At 40.7% G+C, this 20851-nt stretch overlaps 1 protein-coding gene across 2 annotated transcripts in view; it reads right to left on the bottom strand.

Annotated features, from left to right (window-relative positions):
- GLT1D1 (glycosyltransferase 1 domain containing 1) overlaps nucleotides 1-20851 on the bottom strand; it is a 223612-nt gene that overhangs the window by 105190 nt on the left and 97571 nt on the right. For both annotated transcript variants that reach the window (XM_075322373.1, XM_075322381.1), the window contains exons 4-6: nucleotides 19551-19602; nucleotides 10313-10349; nucleotides 6232-6288 (exon numbers count right to left, since the gene is read on the bottom strand). In XM_075322373.1, coding sequence (XP_075178488.1) covers nucleotides 6232-6288; nucleotides 10313-10349; nucleotides 19551-19602 — 146 coding nt within the window. The remainder of the gene's footprint in view (nucleotides 1-6231; nucleotides 6289-10312; nucleotides 10350-19550; nucleotides 19603-20851) is intronic.

Consider the following 20851-nt stretch of genomic DNA (forward strand, 5'->3'; position numbering starts at 1 on the left):
AACAAAAATTCAATTGTAAAAACAAACCACTATAAAAGACGACACATAGACCCATGCAGGAAAATGGTCATAGCATTTGTTTTATTGTACGACACATTCTAACTGACAATGGTATCCTCGCTCTAGCTCTATGCTAGTATCCATTCCTTTACTATATAAAAGAAAATTTTGTATGTGTAGACCAGCATAAAATGTAGACCAGCATAAAAGGGAATTCTTTACAGTAAGAGCAAATATATTAATGAGTTGAAGGTGGTGTCATGATGTTTTTTTATCCCCTATGTCCACAAGCCACAACTTCTCCCCAGCCCACCCATCAACATTACCGTATAACGGCTTTTATTTTCCAGGACTAGTTGCAGGTTAGAAATACATAATTCACTTTACCATGTAATGCACTGAGAAATGGGGTTTTGTTTTTAAGATTTTCAGTGTAGGATACAAATAACCTAGAAATTTGTTTTCCATGTCATGAAAATTATGCAACACAAATTTTTAGTTTTTTTTTTATACATTTAATTGCTTTTAAGATATTCACAACTTTGGTTTCTTTTGAAGAACTATAAAAAGATCATTTTCTGTAGACCGTTATATGAGTACTACGCACCTGTCCTAGATCCAGGCTTTTTTCCCCTCATGCTAGTCCTCTGAACTCTATTGTGCTCTACATCAGGCTTTGCAGGTGACCTGGTGTGCTCTCTGTGATTGTTTTCCCGGGCCTATATAAGGTTCACTAAGATACACACTCATGTCTTGGTATTAAGACTTTTAGGCCCTGTGCGCATGCTGCTGAAAATGTTTCTAACATTGCTGCAGTCATTCCCCAGCAAATCCTATGGATTTTAAAAAATGCTGTGCGCACACTGAGGTGACAGGAGCGGCGGTGTCTGCTGCTGCTCCGGTCACCTCCATGCAGCAGAGCTGGAAGCGACGCTGCAGCATCCTGGATTACGCCGGACATGGAGGGCTTTTTAGGGCTTATTAAATTGTTGAACCAGGGAATTTGTTAGTGTTTTTTTATTTCTAATAAAGTATTTTTTTGGGTGTGTGTGTTTATTTACTGTCACTTACAGATTAATCATGGAGGGTATCTCGTGGAGACGCCTGACATGATTAATCTAGGACTTATTGGCAGCTATGGGCTTACAATAACTCCTTATTACCCCGATTTGCCAACGCACCAGGGCAAATCGGGAAGAGCCGGGTACAGCCCCAGAACTGTCGCATCTAATGTATGCGGCAATTCTGGGCGGCTGCTGACTGTTAGGCTGGGGGGCTCCCCATAACGTGGGGCTCCCCATCCTGAGAATACCAGCCTGCAGCCGAATGGCTTTATCTGGCTGGTATTAAAATTGGGGGGAACCGCACGCCGTTTTTTTAAATTATTTATTTCTCTGCTCCATAGTGACACGCCCACCGGCGGCTGTGATTGGTTGCAGTTAGACAGCTGTCACTCAGCGTGTGGGCGTGTCTCACTGCAACCAATCATATTTGCCGGTGGGCGGGGAAAATAGGGAATACGAGATTGTTTAATGAGCGGCCGGCTTTTTCAAAAGAGGAAAAGCCGCCGGAGTTTAGAGAACAGCCGTGCAGCGCCGCGCTGGAGATCGGGGAACGGTGAGTATGAGAGAGGGGGGGAAACTGACCGACAGACAACGAGAGGGACAGATAAGACAGAGAGACCGACCGACCAACGGACTGAGGGAAAGAACGAAGCAAAAAAAGAAAAAAGACAGACATCACATGAAAAAAGCAAAAAACGTACAGGGAGCAAACAGAGATGCGTCCGTGTCACTCGGACGTGCGCACAGACCCATTGACTTTCATTGGGTCCGTGCTGCGTGTTGCGTGCTGAAAACGGACATGCATCCGTGCAAAACGGAGACACAAACGTAGCAAGCACACGGACCCACGGACCTTAATGAAAAACGCACATGTGTCCTCAAACATTAAATAACATTGGTGCACGTTTGGCCGTGTCTCCGGTATATACGGAAACGGACCAAACACGCACGTGTATCACGGACGTGTGAAGGGGGCCTTAGAGGTATTGGAGTCTTTGCTACATTTAGAGACCTGTTTTTTTTTTTCTTTGCACTGACTCTCATTGCTATATACCTACAACCAACTCATAGTTAAATATATGAAAACGCAAAATAATCTCCAAGTGGATACATTATATCAATTATTTTATTAGTAGAAAAATATTTTTATAGAGAACACACAGTGCAGATAGTGTTTTTATAAAACCAATAATAAATTAAGGTAAACATTCACAGAGCAGCGTGACCTAGGATACAGACTATCTTCATATCTAATACAGAGCAAGTTAGATAGAACAATTGCATTAATTTCAATTCATACATAAGGTAGGACCAATAAATTATATACGTGCAAGAGGAAGGACAAACTGTATGTATGCAATATGCAATTCTATTAAAAAAATAAATAAAGTGATTAGTTATAGAGCTCCTTTGTATTTATTTATAATATATCATTATATTGCAGTCTATTATATTGCACACATCCCAAATACTGTATAACCCGGCGAAACGCGTTGAAGTGCAGGCAGAGTGACCAGGGACCGGGCATGACAACATCAGGTGGTTATCCTTAAGCTGCTTTCACACATCCGGTTTTTGCCGTGCGGCACAATCCGGTAAAAAAACAGAAAGAACGGATCCGGCGTGTGCTGCCGTTCTTTCCCCCATAGAATTGCTGCATCCATTAGATGCGACAGTCCCGGGACTCTACCTGGCTCATCCCAAATTGCCCTGGTGCGGTGGCTATCGGAGTAATAAGGAGTTAATGGCAGCCCATAGCTGCCACTAAATCCTAGGTTAATCATGGCAGGCGTCTATGAGACACCTTCCATGATTAACCTGTCAGTTAAAGTAAATAAACACAATCACAGTAAAATCCTTTATTTGAAATAAAAGACAAAAAAACACCCTCTTTCACCACTTTATTAACCCCCAAATACCCCTCCAGGTCCGACGTAATCCACACGAGGTCCCACGACGCTTTCAGTTCTGCTACATGAAGCTGACAGGAGCGACCGAAGAACACCGCCGCTCCTGTGAGCTCCATGCAGCAACTGAAGTGAGTCGTGCTGTCAGCGATGACGTCACTCAGGTAGTGCCGGTGTGTGCGGGGATGATGGGTGCGGTAGTGCAGGCGTGTGTGCGGGGATGATGGGTGCGGTAGTGCCGGGGTGTGTGCGGTGATGATGGGTGAGGTAGTGCCGGGGTGTGTGCGATGATAATGGGTGCGGTAGTTCCTGGGTGTGTGCGGTGATGATGGGGGCGGTAGTGCTTGCATGTGTGCTGTGATGATGGGATCTCTTTCTCTCTCATGAAAAAAAACCACTAAAATCAATTTGTTTTTTGCTGGATCCGTCACATCAGTTTTACACAATCTGCAACGGATCCGTTGCATCAGGCACAAACCGGATTGTACTTGAGGGCAAACAATGGATGTGTGATCAATGGATGTGTGAAAGCAGCCTTAGGGGTGAGATTCCCCATACTCTCAAAAAAACAGGCTGACAAGCATGTGGGAACAATCTAAGGCTTCCACCATCATAGCACTAGATGATAATAAATAATATAATATATGTGACTAATTAAAGCGGTTTGATATTGCAATAAGATATTACAAAGTACAATGTATGTAATATAGTGTTAAACTACTTTGGGGCTAATTCACATGCATTGCATCTGTTTTTGATAATTCAATCTGTCATTGCAAAGAGCAATTTATGTTGTCCAATATAGTATAACCTTGAAATCAGGGCTGTGGAGTCGGTAAGCCAAACCTTCGACTCAGACTCCTCAATTTCCCTTGCACCGACTCCGACTCCACGACTCCGACATATATTGCTTATAGTTAGGTGAAAAATTTATTGTAGTACATGAATATGTGTATGTGAACATCAGACATTTAATAATTTTTATGATACAATAATCAAGATATTTGGATAAAACATAAAATATATTTATAGCGATGTGTGCTGCCGCAGGAACGACGAACAACATCGTACCTGCAGCAGCAACGATATTTGGAAAAGGAGCGACGTGTCAACGAGCAACGATTTTTCATGTTTTTTGCGCTCGTTGATAGTCTCTCCTTGGTGTCACACGCTGCGATGTCGCTAACGGCGCCGGATGTGCATCAACAAAGACGTGACCCCGACGATATATCGTTAGTGATGTTGCAGCGTGTAAAGCACCCTTTATTGCCCAAAGATTGACCAGCTCTATACTAAAAGCTTATCTCTCTTCTGGTTTATGTATGTTGATAGACAGTAAAACAGGAATTGAGCGACACAGAACCACTCCCCACTCACTGTAATGTCTCAGTGACTGCTGCTTGAGACAAATTATACCCAACAACAGTCAATGAAAAGCAAGTTAAACAGAAGTACGATATCTAATAGTAGACACTTTGGAGTTATTATTTGGGGAGGATAAGACTACGTAATTTTTAAGTACAATTATTTGCGGATTGCCTAATTATCACACATCAGATGAGATCAAGTTGTCTGAAATTGCAATGACTACTTGAGACAAAATGTGATCATTAAGTAACAGACCATATTAATTTTATTCAATTCAGGGGCATTCTTCCCGTCAAGACTGCTGAAATTTGCAACGGATGTCGGCACAACCTTATCAAGTTTCTTTCACAAACAGTAAAGAATACATGTTCATGAGAAGTGTTCTCTCGGCAGCGCTTTCCCCAGACAATACACTTGTAATGCGCCTATCCTCTTTTCTTCTCATATAAAGCTTCTTCAACAGCGGAGGTAACAGATGCCAAAGAGGTATTTATTCAAATTTGTCTTTTTTGTGAGGACACGGAACTTGGACCAGTTACAGTAAAGAAAAAGTTAATCTAAGCTAGCCGCGGGGATGATATTTTCTGTCCGAGTGCTTCTTCTAATTCACAAATAGCTAAAGCTGGAATATGGTAGGCAGTGATTTATGCGGTATGTCATAGCCTGGTGTGGCTCCGTATTACAGAGTGACACCGGTGCTGAATAATGACATGTACTTACAAATGTGATGAGCCTATTTTCTGGAGCGGGTTCATTTGTTATACACAGTAGGAATACTAGTGTGACAGACTGAGAGAAACAAAATCCAACGGTCTTAACATCTTTATCCTTCCTACAGAGCTGGTGTTTTGGCAGACTTGAAGTGTGCAGGATTAATCTGAAGACAAAAAAGGTCTTTGCATGGAGTGAGAATTTCCCTAATGGTCCGTTCTTCACATCTGAAGGAAGGCTTTCTAGTCTCTGCACTGCTGACTCTTCTATCCCAGATGTATATCCCCGTGAGGCCCCCTAGATTCAGCTAGGCCCGATTTACCACTAATGTTGTCCTCTATAATAAAGCATAGCTTATTTTAATAGTTTCAGAACCAGGTGGTTTTTATTTTTGTGCGCCTCCGTCTAATAGTATGTTCTCTATAATGCAATACCACATTAGACTCGTATTACGCTGGGTATAACAGGAATATCAACATGGAAGGCCTCGGCAATCCATCATTATTTCACAATCACAATGCAAAAAGGCCGATGAATGAATGAAGCAGTGCATCACAGATTGACAGCGACATTTAAGGGGTTAACAGCAGCATTCGGGGCATGGCTTGCTGTTAGAGGAAGATGCTGGTTGTTCAAGACAGCTGACATCTGCTGGGTAGGCTGCTGGCTCCACTCTGGAGTCCACTCCATTACAAGGGAACTCAACATTGTATGTAAAAAAAACATGGTAGTGAGGGACAATATTAAAGGTCTTTTCTCACATTTCAAATCCCATTCATATACCTCTTTCCCATCCATCTTTAGTCTTTTACTGGGGTGCACAATAAAAAAAAGAAACCTGGTGTACCAAAAGTAAAACCACCACCAAACAACTAACCACCAACAGCAACCAACCACCAACAGCAACCAACCACCAAACAACAATCAACCAACCACAAACAACAAAAAATACAACAACACTAGTGTCAGTCTTAATATGGCCAAACACTTTAGACTCCCTCCATACACAAGGACGCTCCATATGAACAGCAAGCATGTGACTCAACGAGAGAGAAGTGGGAAATAAGCCACTTCCAGACACTCCCCCTAGGAACAAAGGGTTGGGTATGCTAAAATCCCACTGTCCAATCCTTCTCTACCCGGAAATTGAATGTTTTTCGGACAAGTTTGTCATTATTTACCTGCGTCGTGAAGGAAAGCTTCAAAATCAAAAGCTACATTTGGTGTGGTTAGAATACCTACAATGAAGCAGAGAAAAAACAAACTGATTAGTAAGATTGCCTTGGTATAATATGTGTCGTTGACGCCATCACCACTGTCCCAAGATTAATAAGACCCTATCCTGCAGATGAACCTGCTATGGTTGTTAATTATTCACTAAATACTAATTAGAATGTTTACAAAGAAGAGAAAAAAAGAGAAAATCTAGAAAAAGTACGCTGATAAACCAAACATTACCAGCATGTAGAGCAGTCACAGCCGCTTTTTGGAACAATATTCTAATATTGAGCTAAAACAATGATAGTAGCGGGGTGGACAGAGAGATTTCAAGATCTGCCTGAGACACAAACCCACCTGATCCATCCCAGAAACTCTAGAGATTCCAAAGACGATAGTTTACCAAATCTGTTCCATATACTGAATAATGTTTTAGATCTGAAACATGACAATTTAGTCTTCAGATCTTCTCCCCAATTTATTTCTGGTCAATTTAACTGGGAAGTGGATGATGGTGACAGCTGAATGCTGCGGAGTTTAAAAGTGGACGAGCATGAAGACTCCGTGGAATATCGCAGCATACAAGTGGGTGACTATAACAAATCTACTAATGCTGCTGAGTTTTTTCATGGAGATATTGACCTGTGGGGTGGAATTTTTCACCCACAGCATAATAATTCATACATCTGCGATGAATCTAGATTTATTTTTGCAGCAGAATACCTGTAAGTTAAAATCAGAAGGAAAAGCCAATTTTAAAGCTATTGGCATTTTTTTTTTGCAAAGTAAGCTGCTTTCACGCTACGTTTTTTTGACATACGTCCTGAACGCTTTTTTGCTGCAAAAGCGGATCCAGTGCAAATGTGTTTTCATTTCAATGCATTTGCAATGGACTCGCATTCACATGCGTTTGCCTGCAGTTTTGTCAGAATCCAGCGACTTGCAGTTTTTTAACATTGTTTAAAAACGCTACTTGTAGAGTTTTTGAGCTGCGTCCAAATACTGCAAATCGCTGGATTCTGACAAAACTGCACGCAAACGCATGTGAACAGTGGCATGCTGATAGACAGGATCCTGCTTGGTGTACTGAGCATGCCCAGAAATCACAGAGAGTGAGTTTGTTTTTCTCTCTCTTTCGTTCTCTCTCCTTCTCTTTCTCTCTTCCTCTCTCTCCTTCTCTTTCTCTCTCTTCCTCTTACTTTCTCTCTCTTTCTCGCTCGCTCTCTTTCTTGCTCAATCTCTCTCTCTCTCTCTCTCTCTTCCTCTCTGTCTCTTCATCTCTCTCACTTTCTCTCTCTCGCTCTCTCTTTCTTGCTCTCTCTCGCTCTCTCTCTCTTCCTCTCTCTTCCTCTTTCTCGCTCTTCTTTCTCTCTCTCGTTCTCTCTTTCTCTCCTCTCTCTCTCTTTCGTTCTCTCTCTCTTTCGTTCTCTCTTTCTCTCTCTCTCTTTCGTTCTCTCTCTTTCTCTCCTCTCTCTCTTTCGTTCTCTTTCTCTCTTTCGTTCTCTTTCTCTCTTTCGTTCTCTCTCTCTCTTTCGTTCTCTCTTGCTCTCTTTCTCTCTCTCTTTTGTTCTGTCTTTCGTTCTCTCTTTCTCTCTCTCTCTTTCGTTCTCTCTCTCCCTCTTTCTGTCTCTCTCTCTCTTTCTCTCCCTCCTCTTTTTTTCCCCAGCGGAATCTGATTTTAGTCTGTCACGTTCAGCTCCACTGACTCCCGATCACATGACTCCAATGCCCGCCCATAAACTTCAAGTGGCAGGATCCTGTAAAATAACACTTGAGTTTGCATGCGTTTTTCTTTAGAAAAACAAGATCCGCTTTTGCAGCAAAAAAATGTTCCTAACGCATGTTAAAAAAACGTAGTGTGAAAGCAGGCTAAGCAGAGGAATCAGCACAACTTGGGAAGATTTGTTTTATGGATTTATCCTGCAAATGTTCTGTGGAAGTCCACAAATATGACCTGTCTAGCAACTTTCAGGGGTTGTTCTCCTTTAGAGGTAATTTGTTTGTTATTTAACAGCATGAAATTGAGGCTAAATTTTGAAATTGGGTTTCAGTAATCTAAAAAAAATAAAATAAAAAAAGGGCACAATTTGTCTTCTATAGCCTTTGCGTTGCACTGTCTATTGCTGGTTGCAGAATGAATACACTGAGAATCTGTCAGTAAGCCCACTATGACTGTCTGAAGAAGAGTTTGTACCTTATTCATTAATTTCACTAAGCTCCTCTAAGCTAATATATGTCCACAGAACACATCTATGCTGAATGTGCTGGGAAACTGTAAAAAAAATTTAAGTGATATCCAATTGCAAAAAGTATTTTTTAGCCCCAAATACATTTATTTAAAATGGTTATTTAATGGTTTTCCCATGAAAGTTCATTTTAATCATTACATCTTTGAAAAATAATAAGTTCCACAATTGGATGGGTTTAAAATAAATGTTCCTGTGCTGAGATAATCTTATAAGGCCTTGTTCACACACTGCGGTTTTAGCCACGGTTTTTTTTTGCGTTTTGCTGCTGAAATTTCTTGAGAAAATGGTTGTAACCTTTCTGCAGACATTCCCCAGCAAAACCTATGGGAAAAAAATAGCTGTGCGAACACTGTTTTTTTTCTCAAGAACGTTTTTTCTGCAGAATTTCTTAAGAAAAAGAATGTGCATGTCACTTCTTTTCTGCAGGTACCTGCGTTTTTTGAAATAGATAATGGTAAAAAAACGCAGGGACCAACCTGCGGAAAAAACGCACCAAAACCGCTCCAAAAACCGCGGTAAAAATGCATGCGTTATTGGTGCCGTTTTTGACCGCAAGTGCGCTACTCTTTCAGACTCTCAAGAAACTTCTTGAGAAAAATCCTTTTTCTAGTGTGAACAGAGCCTAAATCCGCCCCTTCTATGTACTGTGTAATGGCCATCTCTGACCCTACAGGGACATGGTCTGATCATACTACTTCTCATTGACAGGGGAGAAATATATATTTTTTATATATATATATATATATAATTATATTAAAGTATACAGACATTACAGGACAGGATAGCAAATTATTCTTTGAGGTAAAACATTTTTTTAATAAAAGGCAGGGAAATGCTTTACCTCACAAAAAGAATCAATTATGATCCCGTACTGTAATGTATTTATACTCTCTTGTGTCTCCCCCTGCCCAGGATATGTAGTATGATCAGACCGTGTTCCTGTACAGTCAGACACGGCCATTACACAGCACATAGCAGGGACACATATAGAAGATTGTCTCAGTATGGGAACGTTTCTTTTAAACACATCCAATTGTATAAATTATTATTATGCCAAAATCTATTGATTAAAATCTACTTTAAAATTAACTTTGTTTGTGGGAAATTCCTTTTAAGTAAAAAAATAAAAACCTCTTGAAGATTTAATTGGATACTCTGACTCCTCACAGGACGGGATGAGGCTTTCAGGCAATCTGCTCTGCAGACAGTAAGCGACGCCGGCCATTTTTGCCTAGTGCTTGCACATTAGGCTGCACAGACAATATTGGGGCCTCCTGAGAATGCGATGAATTATGGCTCATATGTTCGGAGCACACAAGAACGGCAATTTGTAGTTGGAAATCAAATACTAATAAATAATATATAGCAATGATAAATGCCATTCTGCAGTTCCTCTAATAACGTGCTTCCTTTTATTTGTCTAGACACCGCGGCCTAAGGGGACTTTTCTCCCGTCCTTTTTTTCCGTGTCTATTACCGATGATTACATTTGTGATGTTCTAGCCCCGAAACATCGCTCCTTGTGTCGAGGAAGCAGAAACACTGAAGGATTTCATGCACATTTCAATAACAGATGCATCATAAAAAGAATCTAATTTTGATAACTCACTAGGCTAATAGTAAAGTGCGTTGGCCAATATGACTGCTGGAGACTACATTACGAGAGCCATCAAATTTTAAAGTTATCTATGGAAGTTGTTAAAAAAAGATGCTATTGTTCTTCCCGACCCCCTAAAACATCCACGTCGCTCCGTACATCAGCAGCATAGCATTTAATATCACGGTAAAATCTTACCTTGAGCTTGGATGTGTATTTTAGATATTGCTTGGGGCTACGAAATAATGAAAACGGAAAAAGCCCTTTACTACAAAAAACAGAACATAATTCATACATCAGTAAGCACCACACTTTCTTCCTCCATTCAATGCAAGGCTAATGGGAGGCAGCGGTGTTTGGAGGATAAATGTGCTGCAGACACCACGCGGCTGCCATAAAATGTTCATGTTTTGCTTTAGAAGGAATAAAATGTCATTTAGAAAAAGTATCATAAAGCGCAGTAAAAACAGACTGGTGTTCTTAAATCACGACAGAGAAGATCTCGTGTGGACCATCTCAAGATTAAGCAAAACTTTGGTAAAAAACAGACAAGTTTTTCAGGCTCCTTCTGTAAATAAAAATAACCTCCTAAGAAACTTTGTCTTCATCACCACCCTCCATGTATCCTCTCCGGTTTCCCTGTCTATTTGATATGAGCAATGCAAGATCTTCACTTGCCAGGCCAAGACATCCACAGTATATAAATTATCCATTGTATTCGGTCAACACCTTTCTATTAAAATGGCAGAAAATCTGGCAAAAACATAAATAATCCTTGGTCAGATAAGAACCAGCATGTCTTTGTGCTGGCAACTCATGGGGAGGTTCACAAACGTGCCTCTTAGTGTAAAAGAACGATCTACAATCTGAGGTTCAATGTGCACACAACGTCATTTCAATATAGGCAAAGCTGACGCGGCGTTGTTCAAGCAGAAGACCCCCGATGAAACTATTTTCTTCCTTACCCCATTCACCCCACCCTGCTTTCACCGTCCGGACCAGGCCAAATTTTACAATTCTGATCCCTGTCACTCTATGATATAATAACTCAGGAATGATTCAATGGATACCAGTTAGGGACAAGCGAACTCGAACTGTAAAGTTCGGGGTCCATACCGAACATATGGTGTTCATGAACACGACCCCGAACACGAGCTTTCTTGGGAAGCTCGTGTTACAGTTTGGGTCAGGAGCTGTATATAAAAAAAAAAAAAAAAGCATGTTATTAAAAAACATTATGATCATACTTACAGGCCCTGCAATGCGCCTGCAGGCTCCGTCTCGCTGCCGCTTCCGCGTCTGTCTGATCATTGCTGTGCCGGCCGGTAACCAGCACGGAGTTACAGGCCCTTCCGTGACGTCATATCCATGTGACCAGTCACATGTGAATGTTGTATTACCTCATTGGCTAGACTGGTCACGTGAGTTTGACGTCATCAACGGTCCTTGTATGCTGTGATGCGAGTGTCGCGTTGCATTGCATCACGGCGCACAATCTCCCAACAGCAGCGGGTCATCTGCGTTTATTTCCATGCAGCTGAGTCGCTCCTGTCCTGAGAGTGGGGTGATGCAATATGAGACGTAAATGCAATCATCCCTTCACTGTCAGCCTCTGCTTCATCGCTCTGTGCAGAGTGATGTAGCAGAGCTGACATGGGTCTCTTTGCTTCATCACTGTGTACAGACACAGTCTATACATAGTGAGAAGAAGAGTGTGACACCGCAGGAGCGAGGAACGTCTCCATACCTGCCGCCGGCCACAATGCGGAAGGAAGGAGGTGGGCGGGATGTTACGTCCTGCTCATCTTTGCCCCTCCGCTTTGATTGGCCAGCCGCTTAGTGACGTTGCGGTGACATCGCTGTGATGCCGAACGTCCCTCCCCCTTGAAGGAGGGGTTGTTCGGCAGTCACAGCGACGACGCCGACCAGGTAAGTATGTGTGACGCTGCCGTAGCGATAATGTTTGCTACGGAAGCGATCACAAACAATCGCATGCGCGACGGGGGCGGGGACTTACACGCTCGCTATCGCTACAAATTGCTAGCGATATCGCTACCGTGTAAAGCCCCCTTTAGGATCTTTTAATAATAAAGATGGAATCTCTGAATGTTTTTTCTGTTTTATTTCTAATAAAAAAGTTTTTCTATGTGTTTTGTTTTTTTTACTGTTTCCTAGAAATTCCTGGTGGCTATGTCTAATTTGGCAGGACCCAATGAATTTTGGGCTTAGTACCATTTGAGAATACAAAGCTGGAATTAACTCCTTTATTACCCAGCATACTACCCGCCACCAGGGACGCTGGAGGAGTCAGGTAACGTGCCTGGATATGGTGCTAATAAACAATGCACCATTTCCAGGGGTGGCTGTGGGCTGCCGAGAATCTCAGCCCTCAGCTCCCTGGCTTTACCTAACTGGCGATCAAAAAAATACGGCGAGAGCCCATGCATTTTTTTAAATTATTTTTTTAAATAAAAAAAAAAAAAAAATGAATGGGTTTCCCTGTATTTTGATCGCCAACCTAGGTAAATCAGGCACCGGGGGTGGCAGCCCCTAGCTGTCCGCTTTCTCTGCGCTGAGAATCAAAAATACTGCGTAGCGCTACTTCATTTTTTAAATGATTTATTTTTACAGTAGTGTGAGGTCAGGCAATCACAGACCCGACACAGAGAATGGGCATCTGTGATTGCCTGTTTCAGGAGGGGACAGCCATGTAGTCTTGTTTAGCTGGTCACACCCACTTACCTGGAGGCAGATCATATTTTGCAGTGCTTTCTTTATTTTTTTGAGCAGTATATAGTATATATTATACACAGTTCTCGCAAAAATTAAGGGAATGTTTAGAACTAGGATGTTGTATTTTAGTGTTCTCTTTATTTTCTTGAGCAGTATATACTGTACATTTTATATATATATATATATATATATATATATATATATATATATATATATATATACATACACACGCGATTATATATATATATATATATATATATATGCACACACACACACACATTACACACTGTATATACATATATACACAGTGTAATTATATATATATATATATATATATATAAATATATATATATATATATATATATATATATATATATATATATATATATATATATACACAGTATATATTTGTATAAAAATAAATACATTTAAGAAAATGACGTAGCGCTCCGTGGTATTTTTGACTCTTTCCAGTGAAGCCATTTTTTAAAAAAAAGTTTTTTGCCAAAAAACTAAAAAAAAAAAACGACGTGGGCTTCGCCATATTTTTGCATGCTAGCCAGGCACAGCAGGCAGGTACGGGCTGCCCCCAACCCCCGGCTACCTATTTGTACTCGGCTGGGAACCAAAAATATAGGGAAGCCCTTTTTTTTTTTTTTAATTATTTCATGAAATAATAATAATAAAAAAAAAACGACATGGGCTTCACCCAATTTGTGTGTCTAGCCAGGTACAACTAGACAGCTGGGGATTGGAATCCGCAGCGCAGGTTGGCCCAAGCTTTCTAGGCCCCCCTGCTGGGAATTGCAGTCCGCAGCCGCCCCAGAAAATGGCGCTTACAAAGAAGTGCCATCTTCTGGCGTTGTATCCAACTCTTCCAGCGGCCAAGGTGCAGGGTGGCACGTTGGGTAATAAGGGGTTAATACCAGCTTTGTTTTACCAGCTAGTATTAAGCCCGAGATTCTTAATGTCAGGCCAAGTTTGACCTGGCCATTAAGAATCTCCAATAAAGGGTTAAAAACAACACAACACAGAGAAAAAATACTTCATTATAAATAAATACACAGATACACTTTGGGACTCCATCTTTACTACTCCCTTCCATGATCCTGGTCATCTGTCTTCTTCAACCGATCTAGCTCAGCTATAATCAGAATGCACGGGGGAAGGAAGAACTCTTCTGCTCCCCGTGTAGTCTAATCACTCAATGAGTGAGCAGAGGCTACGGGTTGCTAAGCGGTGACGTCAACGCTGCCACCGTGGCCATAGTCACCTAACGAGCGGGTTACTATAGCAACAGTGATCTCCGATCACCTGATTCCCGGCGCCGCTATTCATCACCGGCTGTGGCAGCCAATCCCTGCATGTGGGCTGACTCTGTAAAGAACGCCAATATGCAGGGAGGGTGATCCAAGCATGTGCCCGAGAATCTCGCCGATACACGGAACTCGCTGAGTATACCGAGTACGGAGATGTTTGGGCGAGCAACGCGTACCAGCGAGATGCACTGACAGGACCTAGCATGACTTCATAGCCATGTGACCGGTCTGTAACCAACGAGGCAATACAACATTCACACGTGACTGGTCACATGGGCATGACGTCACGGAATGTCCTATCATCAGTGCTGGTTACCGAGATGGCACAGCGATGATCAGAAGCAGAAGCGATGGGGGACAGAGTCTGCAGGACGCGTCGCGGGACATGTAAGTATAAAGACAATGTTTATTATTAACTCTATTCTTTATTTTACAGCCCCCCGTCCCATTCCATAACTGTAAAGTTCAGGTTCGGTGTTCGGACGCGTTCGCGTTATCTCAGAACTAGAACTTTACAAAACGTTCGGGCAAGTCTCCCGAACACGAACATCGGGGGGTTCGCCCACACTAATCCCAGTGATTCCAAGACTGTTTTTTTTGTGACATATTGTAGTTTATGATAATGGTAAACGTAGAGCGATATTTTTAGCGTTTACTGGTAAAAAAATAAATAAATTAAAAAAATTGGCAAAAATTTAGAAAATATCGCTATTTTAAAATTTATGGATTATATCCTTAAACTGAATTATTTCACACATAATAGATAACTAAATAACATTTACCACATATCTACTTTCCATCACCATCATTTTCGATTTTATTTTTTTTTTGGGGGGGTAGAAGGTTTAAAAATTTATCAACAATTTCTAATTTTCCAAAGAAAATTTAGAAAACCAAATTTTTTTTATGGGCTACATCACATTTGAAGTGACTTTGAGAGAACTAAGTGACAGAAAATACCCCAAAGTTACACACTTCTAAAAACTGCACCCCTCAAGGTGCTCAAACCACACTCACGAAGTTTATTAACCCTTCAGGTGCTTTGCAGAAATTAAAGCAATGTGGAAGGAAAAAAAAATAAAATTACTTTTTTCACTCAAAAATGTTGTTTTAATGCCAAATTTTGCATTTTCATAAGGGTATCAGGAGAAAATTGCCAATACAATTTGTTCTGCAATTTCACCAGAGTACAAGGATACTCCATCTGTGGGGGGAAACTACTGTTTGGGAGCACGGCAGGGCTCAGAAGGGAAGGAGCGCTATTTGACTTTTGGAATGCAAAAATTGGCTGGAATCGTTAGTGGGCGCCATGTCACAGTTATAGAGCCCCTGATATGCCTAAAGAGTGGGAAAACCCCCAATAAATAACCGCATTTGTGACACTACACCCCTCAAGGAATTTATGTAGTGGTGTGGAGAGCACCTTGATCCCACAGGTGCTTCACAGAACTTTATAGAACCGTGAAAGTAAAAAAAAAATATTACATTTTTCCCACAAAAATGTTGCTTTAGCCCCAAATTGTTCATTTTCAGAAGAGTAAAGGCCCTGTTACACGCGTCGATTTATCGGGAGATATGTCGTCGGGGTCACTGATTCCGTGACGCACATCCGGCATCACTCGCGACGTCGTTGCGTGTAACACCTACGAGCGACTCTGAACGATCGCAAATAGAATGAAAATCGTGGATCGTTGAAACGTCGTTCATTTTAAAAAAATTGTTCGCTTTGGGGAAGCAGCCGACATATTGCTCCGTTTGACACCCTGCCAACGTCGAACAACATTCAAACGACCGCCTGGGTCCAACAATATATCGTTGATCGCTGATGCGTCGATTTTGAAATAGTTACGTGTGACAGCAAATAAACGACCAATAAGCGATACCGGCAAATCGTAAATACGATCTGGGCGTGTCCCGTCACATATGCGATCGCAAGATAAATCATAGCGTGTAAAGCGGCCTTTATAGGAAAAATTGCACAACAAATTGTACAGTCCATTTTCTTCTGAGTACACGAATATGTAGCCAAATGCTACAGTTTGGGTGCATGGCAGGGCTCGGAAGGGAAGGAGTGCCATTTGAGCAGAGATTTGCAGGAATAGACTAATCCAGGTACCATGTCATTTTTCAATAGCCGCTATGGTGCCAACACAGCAGAAATCCTCCACATGTGCTCCCATTTGGAAAGTACACCTTGAGAAATTTGTCTAGGCGTATAGTGATTGCAGATTTTGCTCGACTGATCATGTCACATTGGCAGAACCCCTACCAGAACCCTCTAAGTGACCCCATTTTACAAACTACACCCCTCAGTGAATAAATCTAATGAGGCTATTGACACCACAGCTGTGTCAAAAATGGTATATTATTCTGTGGTGAGGAGCTAATAATAGTATTTTGACTAAAATACTCTTTTAGCCCCAGATTTTAAATTTTCATCAGGGAAAATGGCTAAAAAAAAGGCCCCATAATTTGATACACAATCCCTGCTTAACGTAGCAATACCCCATATAAAACTGCACAGTAGTGTTTGGCCACACGGCAGAGGTCAAGAGGGAAGGAGCGCTATTTGACTTTTGTGGTCCAGATTTTTCTAGAATAGTTTGCAGACTCCATTTGTGCAGCCCCTGATGTGTCTAAACAGTGAAAGCACCCCTCAAGTGACCCCAATATTACAATTTACAACCGTCTGAGAATTCATCTACTATTTTTACCCTTTGGGTGTTTTCCAGAAACAAACACACAGTGGAAGATGCAAAGTGAAAATTGCAAATATGCCATTATAGTGCCCAATACTTTGAAGCACCCAATTCATTGTACACATCTCATGCTTCTGGAGCCACGAATCCATAAAACAAGTGGGCTTCCTCACTACTGTAATGTCAAACATGTGGTATAGACACCTTGTGGGGCTCAAAAGGGAGGGTGTGGCATATGGAAGCCCAGACTGCTAGATTTCTTTTGGTGGGAGCCATGTCGCGTTTCTAGAACCTTTGTGCTACCAGTAACGTGGAAGCCCCCTATATTTCTGTTAACTGGTGATGGACTCGAGTGAAAACCTGTCTTATTGTGGGTTGAGTTGAAGCTTTTTTGGTGGCATTTTGGATCAGTTCACATGTGTCCAGTGCTCTATGCTGAGAGCTTTCCATCTAAATATCTGAAATACATGATTCAAATGAAGCCCCGATGGATCCATTCCCCTAATGAGGCAGGCCGTATTACTCTAGACTCCATTTGGTCTAAGTTTAGAGGTGTCCAGCTTTTCAGAGGTGCATAGACCTGAGGCTGACCACGCTTTTGTGCGCACCTCAAAAAGGGGGACACGGCTGGATCACAGGTCAGACAGAGTCCACAATGATTCCCTTTGCCTCCTTATAGTGAAGCTTCTGATGGGGGTTCTGTCTAAATCACATATATCGGACATTTACATGGAAACACCAGTCGCTCAGAGTAGAGCACACGGTAAATGAGAGCCGAGCACTAATGCGATGTTTGGGAGGAAGACTGAACAAAATCAAGAACTAGTCCATTCTCTGTGAGGTATAAGTGATTAGACAGCTTATTTTCTTCAGGTCGCTGTGTTTACAGCATTACCAGTTTTATATAGTTTATGCTTGGCTGCTATCACACAATAAGAAAAGTATTTTTTCCTCAAAAAGTTTTTGCATTGCCATTCTTTGAGAGCTATAAATTTTCTATATTTTTTGCAGAAAGTCTTGTGAGGGCTTGTTTTTTTGCAGGACGAGTTGATGTTTTTATTGGTACCATTTTCAAGCACATATCATTTTTTGATTGATTTCCATGCCAAATTTTAGTAGTTTCTATGCCGAATTTTAGTAGGCATAATTAACAAAAAACAGCAATTCAGGATGTTATTTGCTGTTTACCATTTGGTAAAAGTGATAAGACAGTGTTACTATTTGTGTCAGTACAATTACGATACCATCTTTATATAGTTTTTCTATGTTTTGCGCAATCAAAACTATTTTTATAGAAGAAAAAAAACTTGTTTTTGCATCACTATATTCTGAGAACTATAAAACTTTTATTTTTCTGCTAAAGGAGCGGTTTGGTAACCTGTTTTTTTTTTTTTGCAGGATAAGAGGACGTTTCCAGCAATACTATTTTTATATACACTGATCTCTTTTGTCACATTTTATTACGCTCTTTGTTTGGGGTTTTTATGAAAAGGCTTAGTTTTAGGTCTTTTTTTTATTATTTTTTTTTACGGTGTTCACTGAAGGGGGTTACATAGTGTGACAGTTTAACAGGTTGGGTTGTTCCAGACAATACCAAACATGTTTACTTTTAATTATTTTTGCTTTTACCAAATATACATAATTATTCGTGTAATATTTTTTTTCTTTATTTTGTGATTTTATTTTTTTTTTAAATATTTTTACAATGTAATTCAATTTTTTTTACTCGGTCCCTCTATGGGACTTTAACTTTCATTACGAAGCTAACCAGCAGCCACTCCAATCTCACAAGTGCATCTCAATAAATTAGAATATCATCAAAAAGTTAATTTATTTCAGTAATTCAATACAAAAAGGGCAACACATATATTATATAGAGGCATTACAGAGTGATCTATTTCAAGTGTTTATTTCAGTTGATGATTATGGCTTACAGCCAATGAAAACCCAAAAGTCATTATCTCAGAAAATTAGAATAATTACCACAAAACACCTGCAAAGGCTTCCTAAGTTTAAAATGGTCCCTTTGTCTGGTTCAGTAGGCTACACAATCATGGGGAAGAATGCTGACTTGACAAATGTCCAGAAGGCAGTGATTGACACATTCCACAAGAAAGAACAGGTTGTGAACAATTCCTTTAAAGGTCATACAATTAAAAAAAATAGTAAAGATTTCCTTTGGACCCCAAGCCGTAGTTTCTTTTTTTCAGATCATGGGTTCCCTCGTCCATTCTTACAACAATTTTTCAGCAATATGCCACCTTAGAGTGGAGTGGTGCTATTAATATAAGTTCCCTGACCCGCTCCTCTCATTCTGGCTCTCATAGACTTGCATTGAGCGCTTGTGACCATTACCTCTGACTTCCATCCAGTCAGAAGTAGCGGTGACAAGATGGCGCTGTGGGACCAGAGAGAAGCCAATAAAAAGGTAAAAGAAGCTGGCGGGTGAGAATAAGACTACAGTCAGGAACCTCATGTTAGTAGCACCACTTCAGTGCTGAAAATCAAACGCTGGAGTGTTGCTTTAATGGTTAGTTATGGTAAAGCCATTTAAGAATTATAGGATTATTCACTGTGCTTTGCTTGACAATACACTAAGCAACAAACTAGGAAAAAAAGAAAAAAAAAGTATATGACATGTAAAAAAGATGATTAAAAAAAGAAAAATAACAATTTGTGTCTTACCCAGTGTTTTGCTGCCGCTTCCTTCATCTTGTATGTAAATGCAACTGCAAACCTGAAAAAAAAAGAAAAAAAGATATTGTACAGTGGTAAGATGAAAAAAGTCTATAGGAAAGGCATGAACAAAAAGATTCACTACTGAGCAGTGTAAATATTCTTGGGGTTGCAGAGAGAAACTAAGTAAATGCTAATCTGGACATAGGAGGATTCTGAAAAGATAGAGGAGCTGCTTGAAGCTGGATCAGATAGTGTGGTGGGAATGCTTGGTGCAAAAATACCTAATGAGGGTAAGGTGCGGCTATATGCAAGTACGCTGCCTCCGTGTGATTTCTGTGGGGAGGCATTGGCTGGCTTACTGATATGGGGGGGCTCTGGGGGTAACTACAGTGGGGAGGCGGGAGCTGAATGTCACTATTTGGGGGATGTGACTCTCTACCGTCTCTCAGAGATGAATGTGGCTCCCGAGCTAAAGGCTGGGGATCACTGCTTTAGAATAACAAATCGTTGGAGTCACTAAAATGTAATGTGAGGTTATTTTTTTTTAAATGCTGTAGTGCCAACAAAAAGCTAAAGAAAGTAACCATAAACCACCAAATAGGTATTAAAAAAAAATTAATTATATATATATATATATATATATTATATTTTATAACATAAAATAATTGAATTTCAAGAGGGAACAAGTGAGGGTAGGAAACTAAATAGCTGCATTTAATCACCAAATTAAATCTCAAATGAGGTGGGCAATAATATTGATACATGCACCAACTGTGTTATACAGATAAATATAAATGCAAAAATCGCAATGAGTTGTGGATATAAAAGTGAAGGAATTGTATCTATAACAATGTTAAAGTGCAGTGCTCACTCAAAAGATGAACAATGCCAGACCCTCCACCCAGCCCAGACGCGCATTTCAAACGTTTTTTTTCACACCTTGAGAAATCAATATGTGTGTTGGGGCTTTGTGGAAGGGATTGTAATATTTATCTTTTGAGTAAGCACTGTACGTTATATGAAAAGGAATCTGTCATTAGGTTATTGCAATATAGTATGAGAGCAGCATGATGTAGAGGTTTAGACCCCGATTCCAGCGATATATCACTTCCTGATCAGATGTCATTTTGATAAAGGCAGTGTTTTCTCTGCTGTAGTTGTAGCAGTGCTCAGAATGCTGAGCCCTATCTACAACCCATTCACACCACTAATTAGCAGCTTTATGTCAATATATTGTGTATAAAGAAAGCTGCTAATCAGTGATGGGGGGGTGTCTTTACACAGGGCAGATAACTAGGAGGCAAAAA

This window comes from Anomaloglossus baeobatrachus, chromosome 1 (genome assembly GCF_048569485.1).
Source record: "Anomaloglossus baeobatrachus isolate aAnoBae1 chromosome 1, aAnoBae1.hap1, whole genome shotgun sequence".
Lineage (NCBI taxonomy): Eukaryota > Metazoa > Chordata > Amphibia > Anura > Aromobatidae > Anomaloglossus > Anomaloglossus baeobatrachus.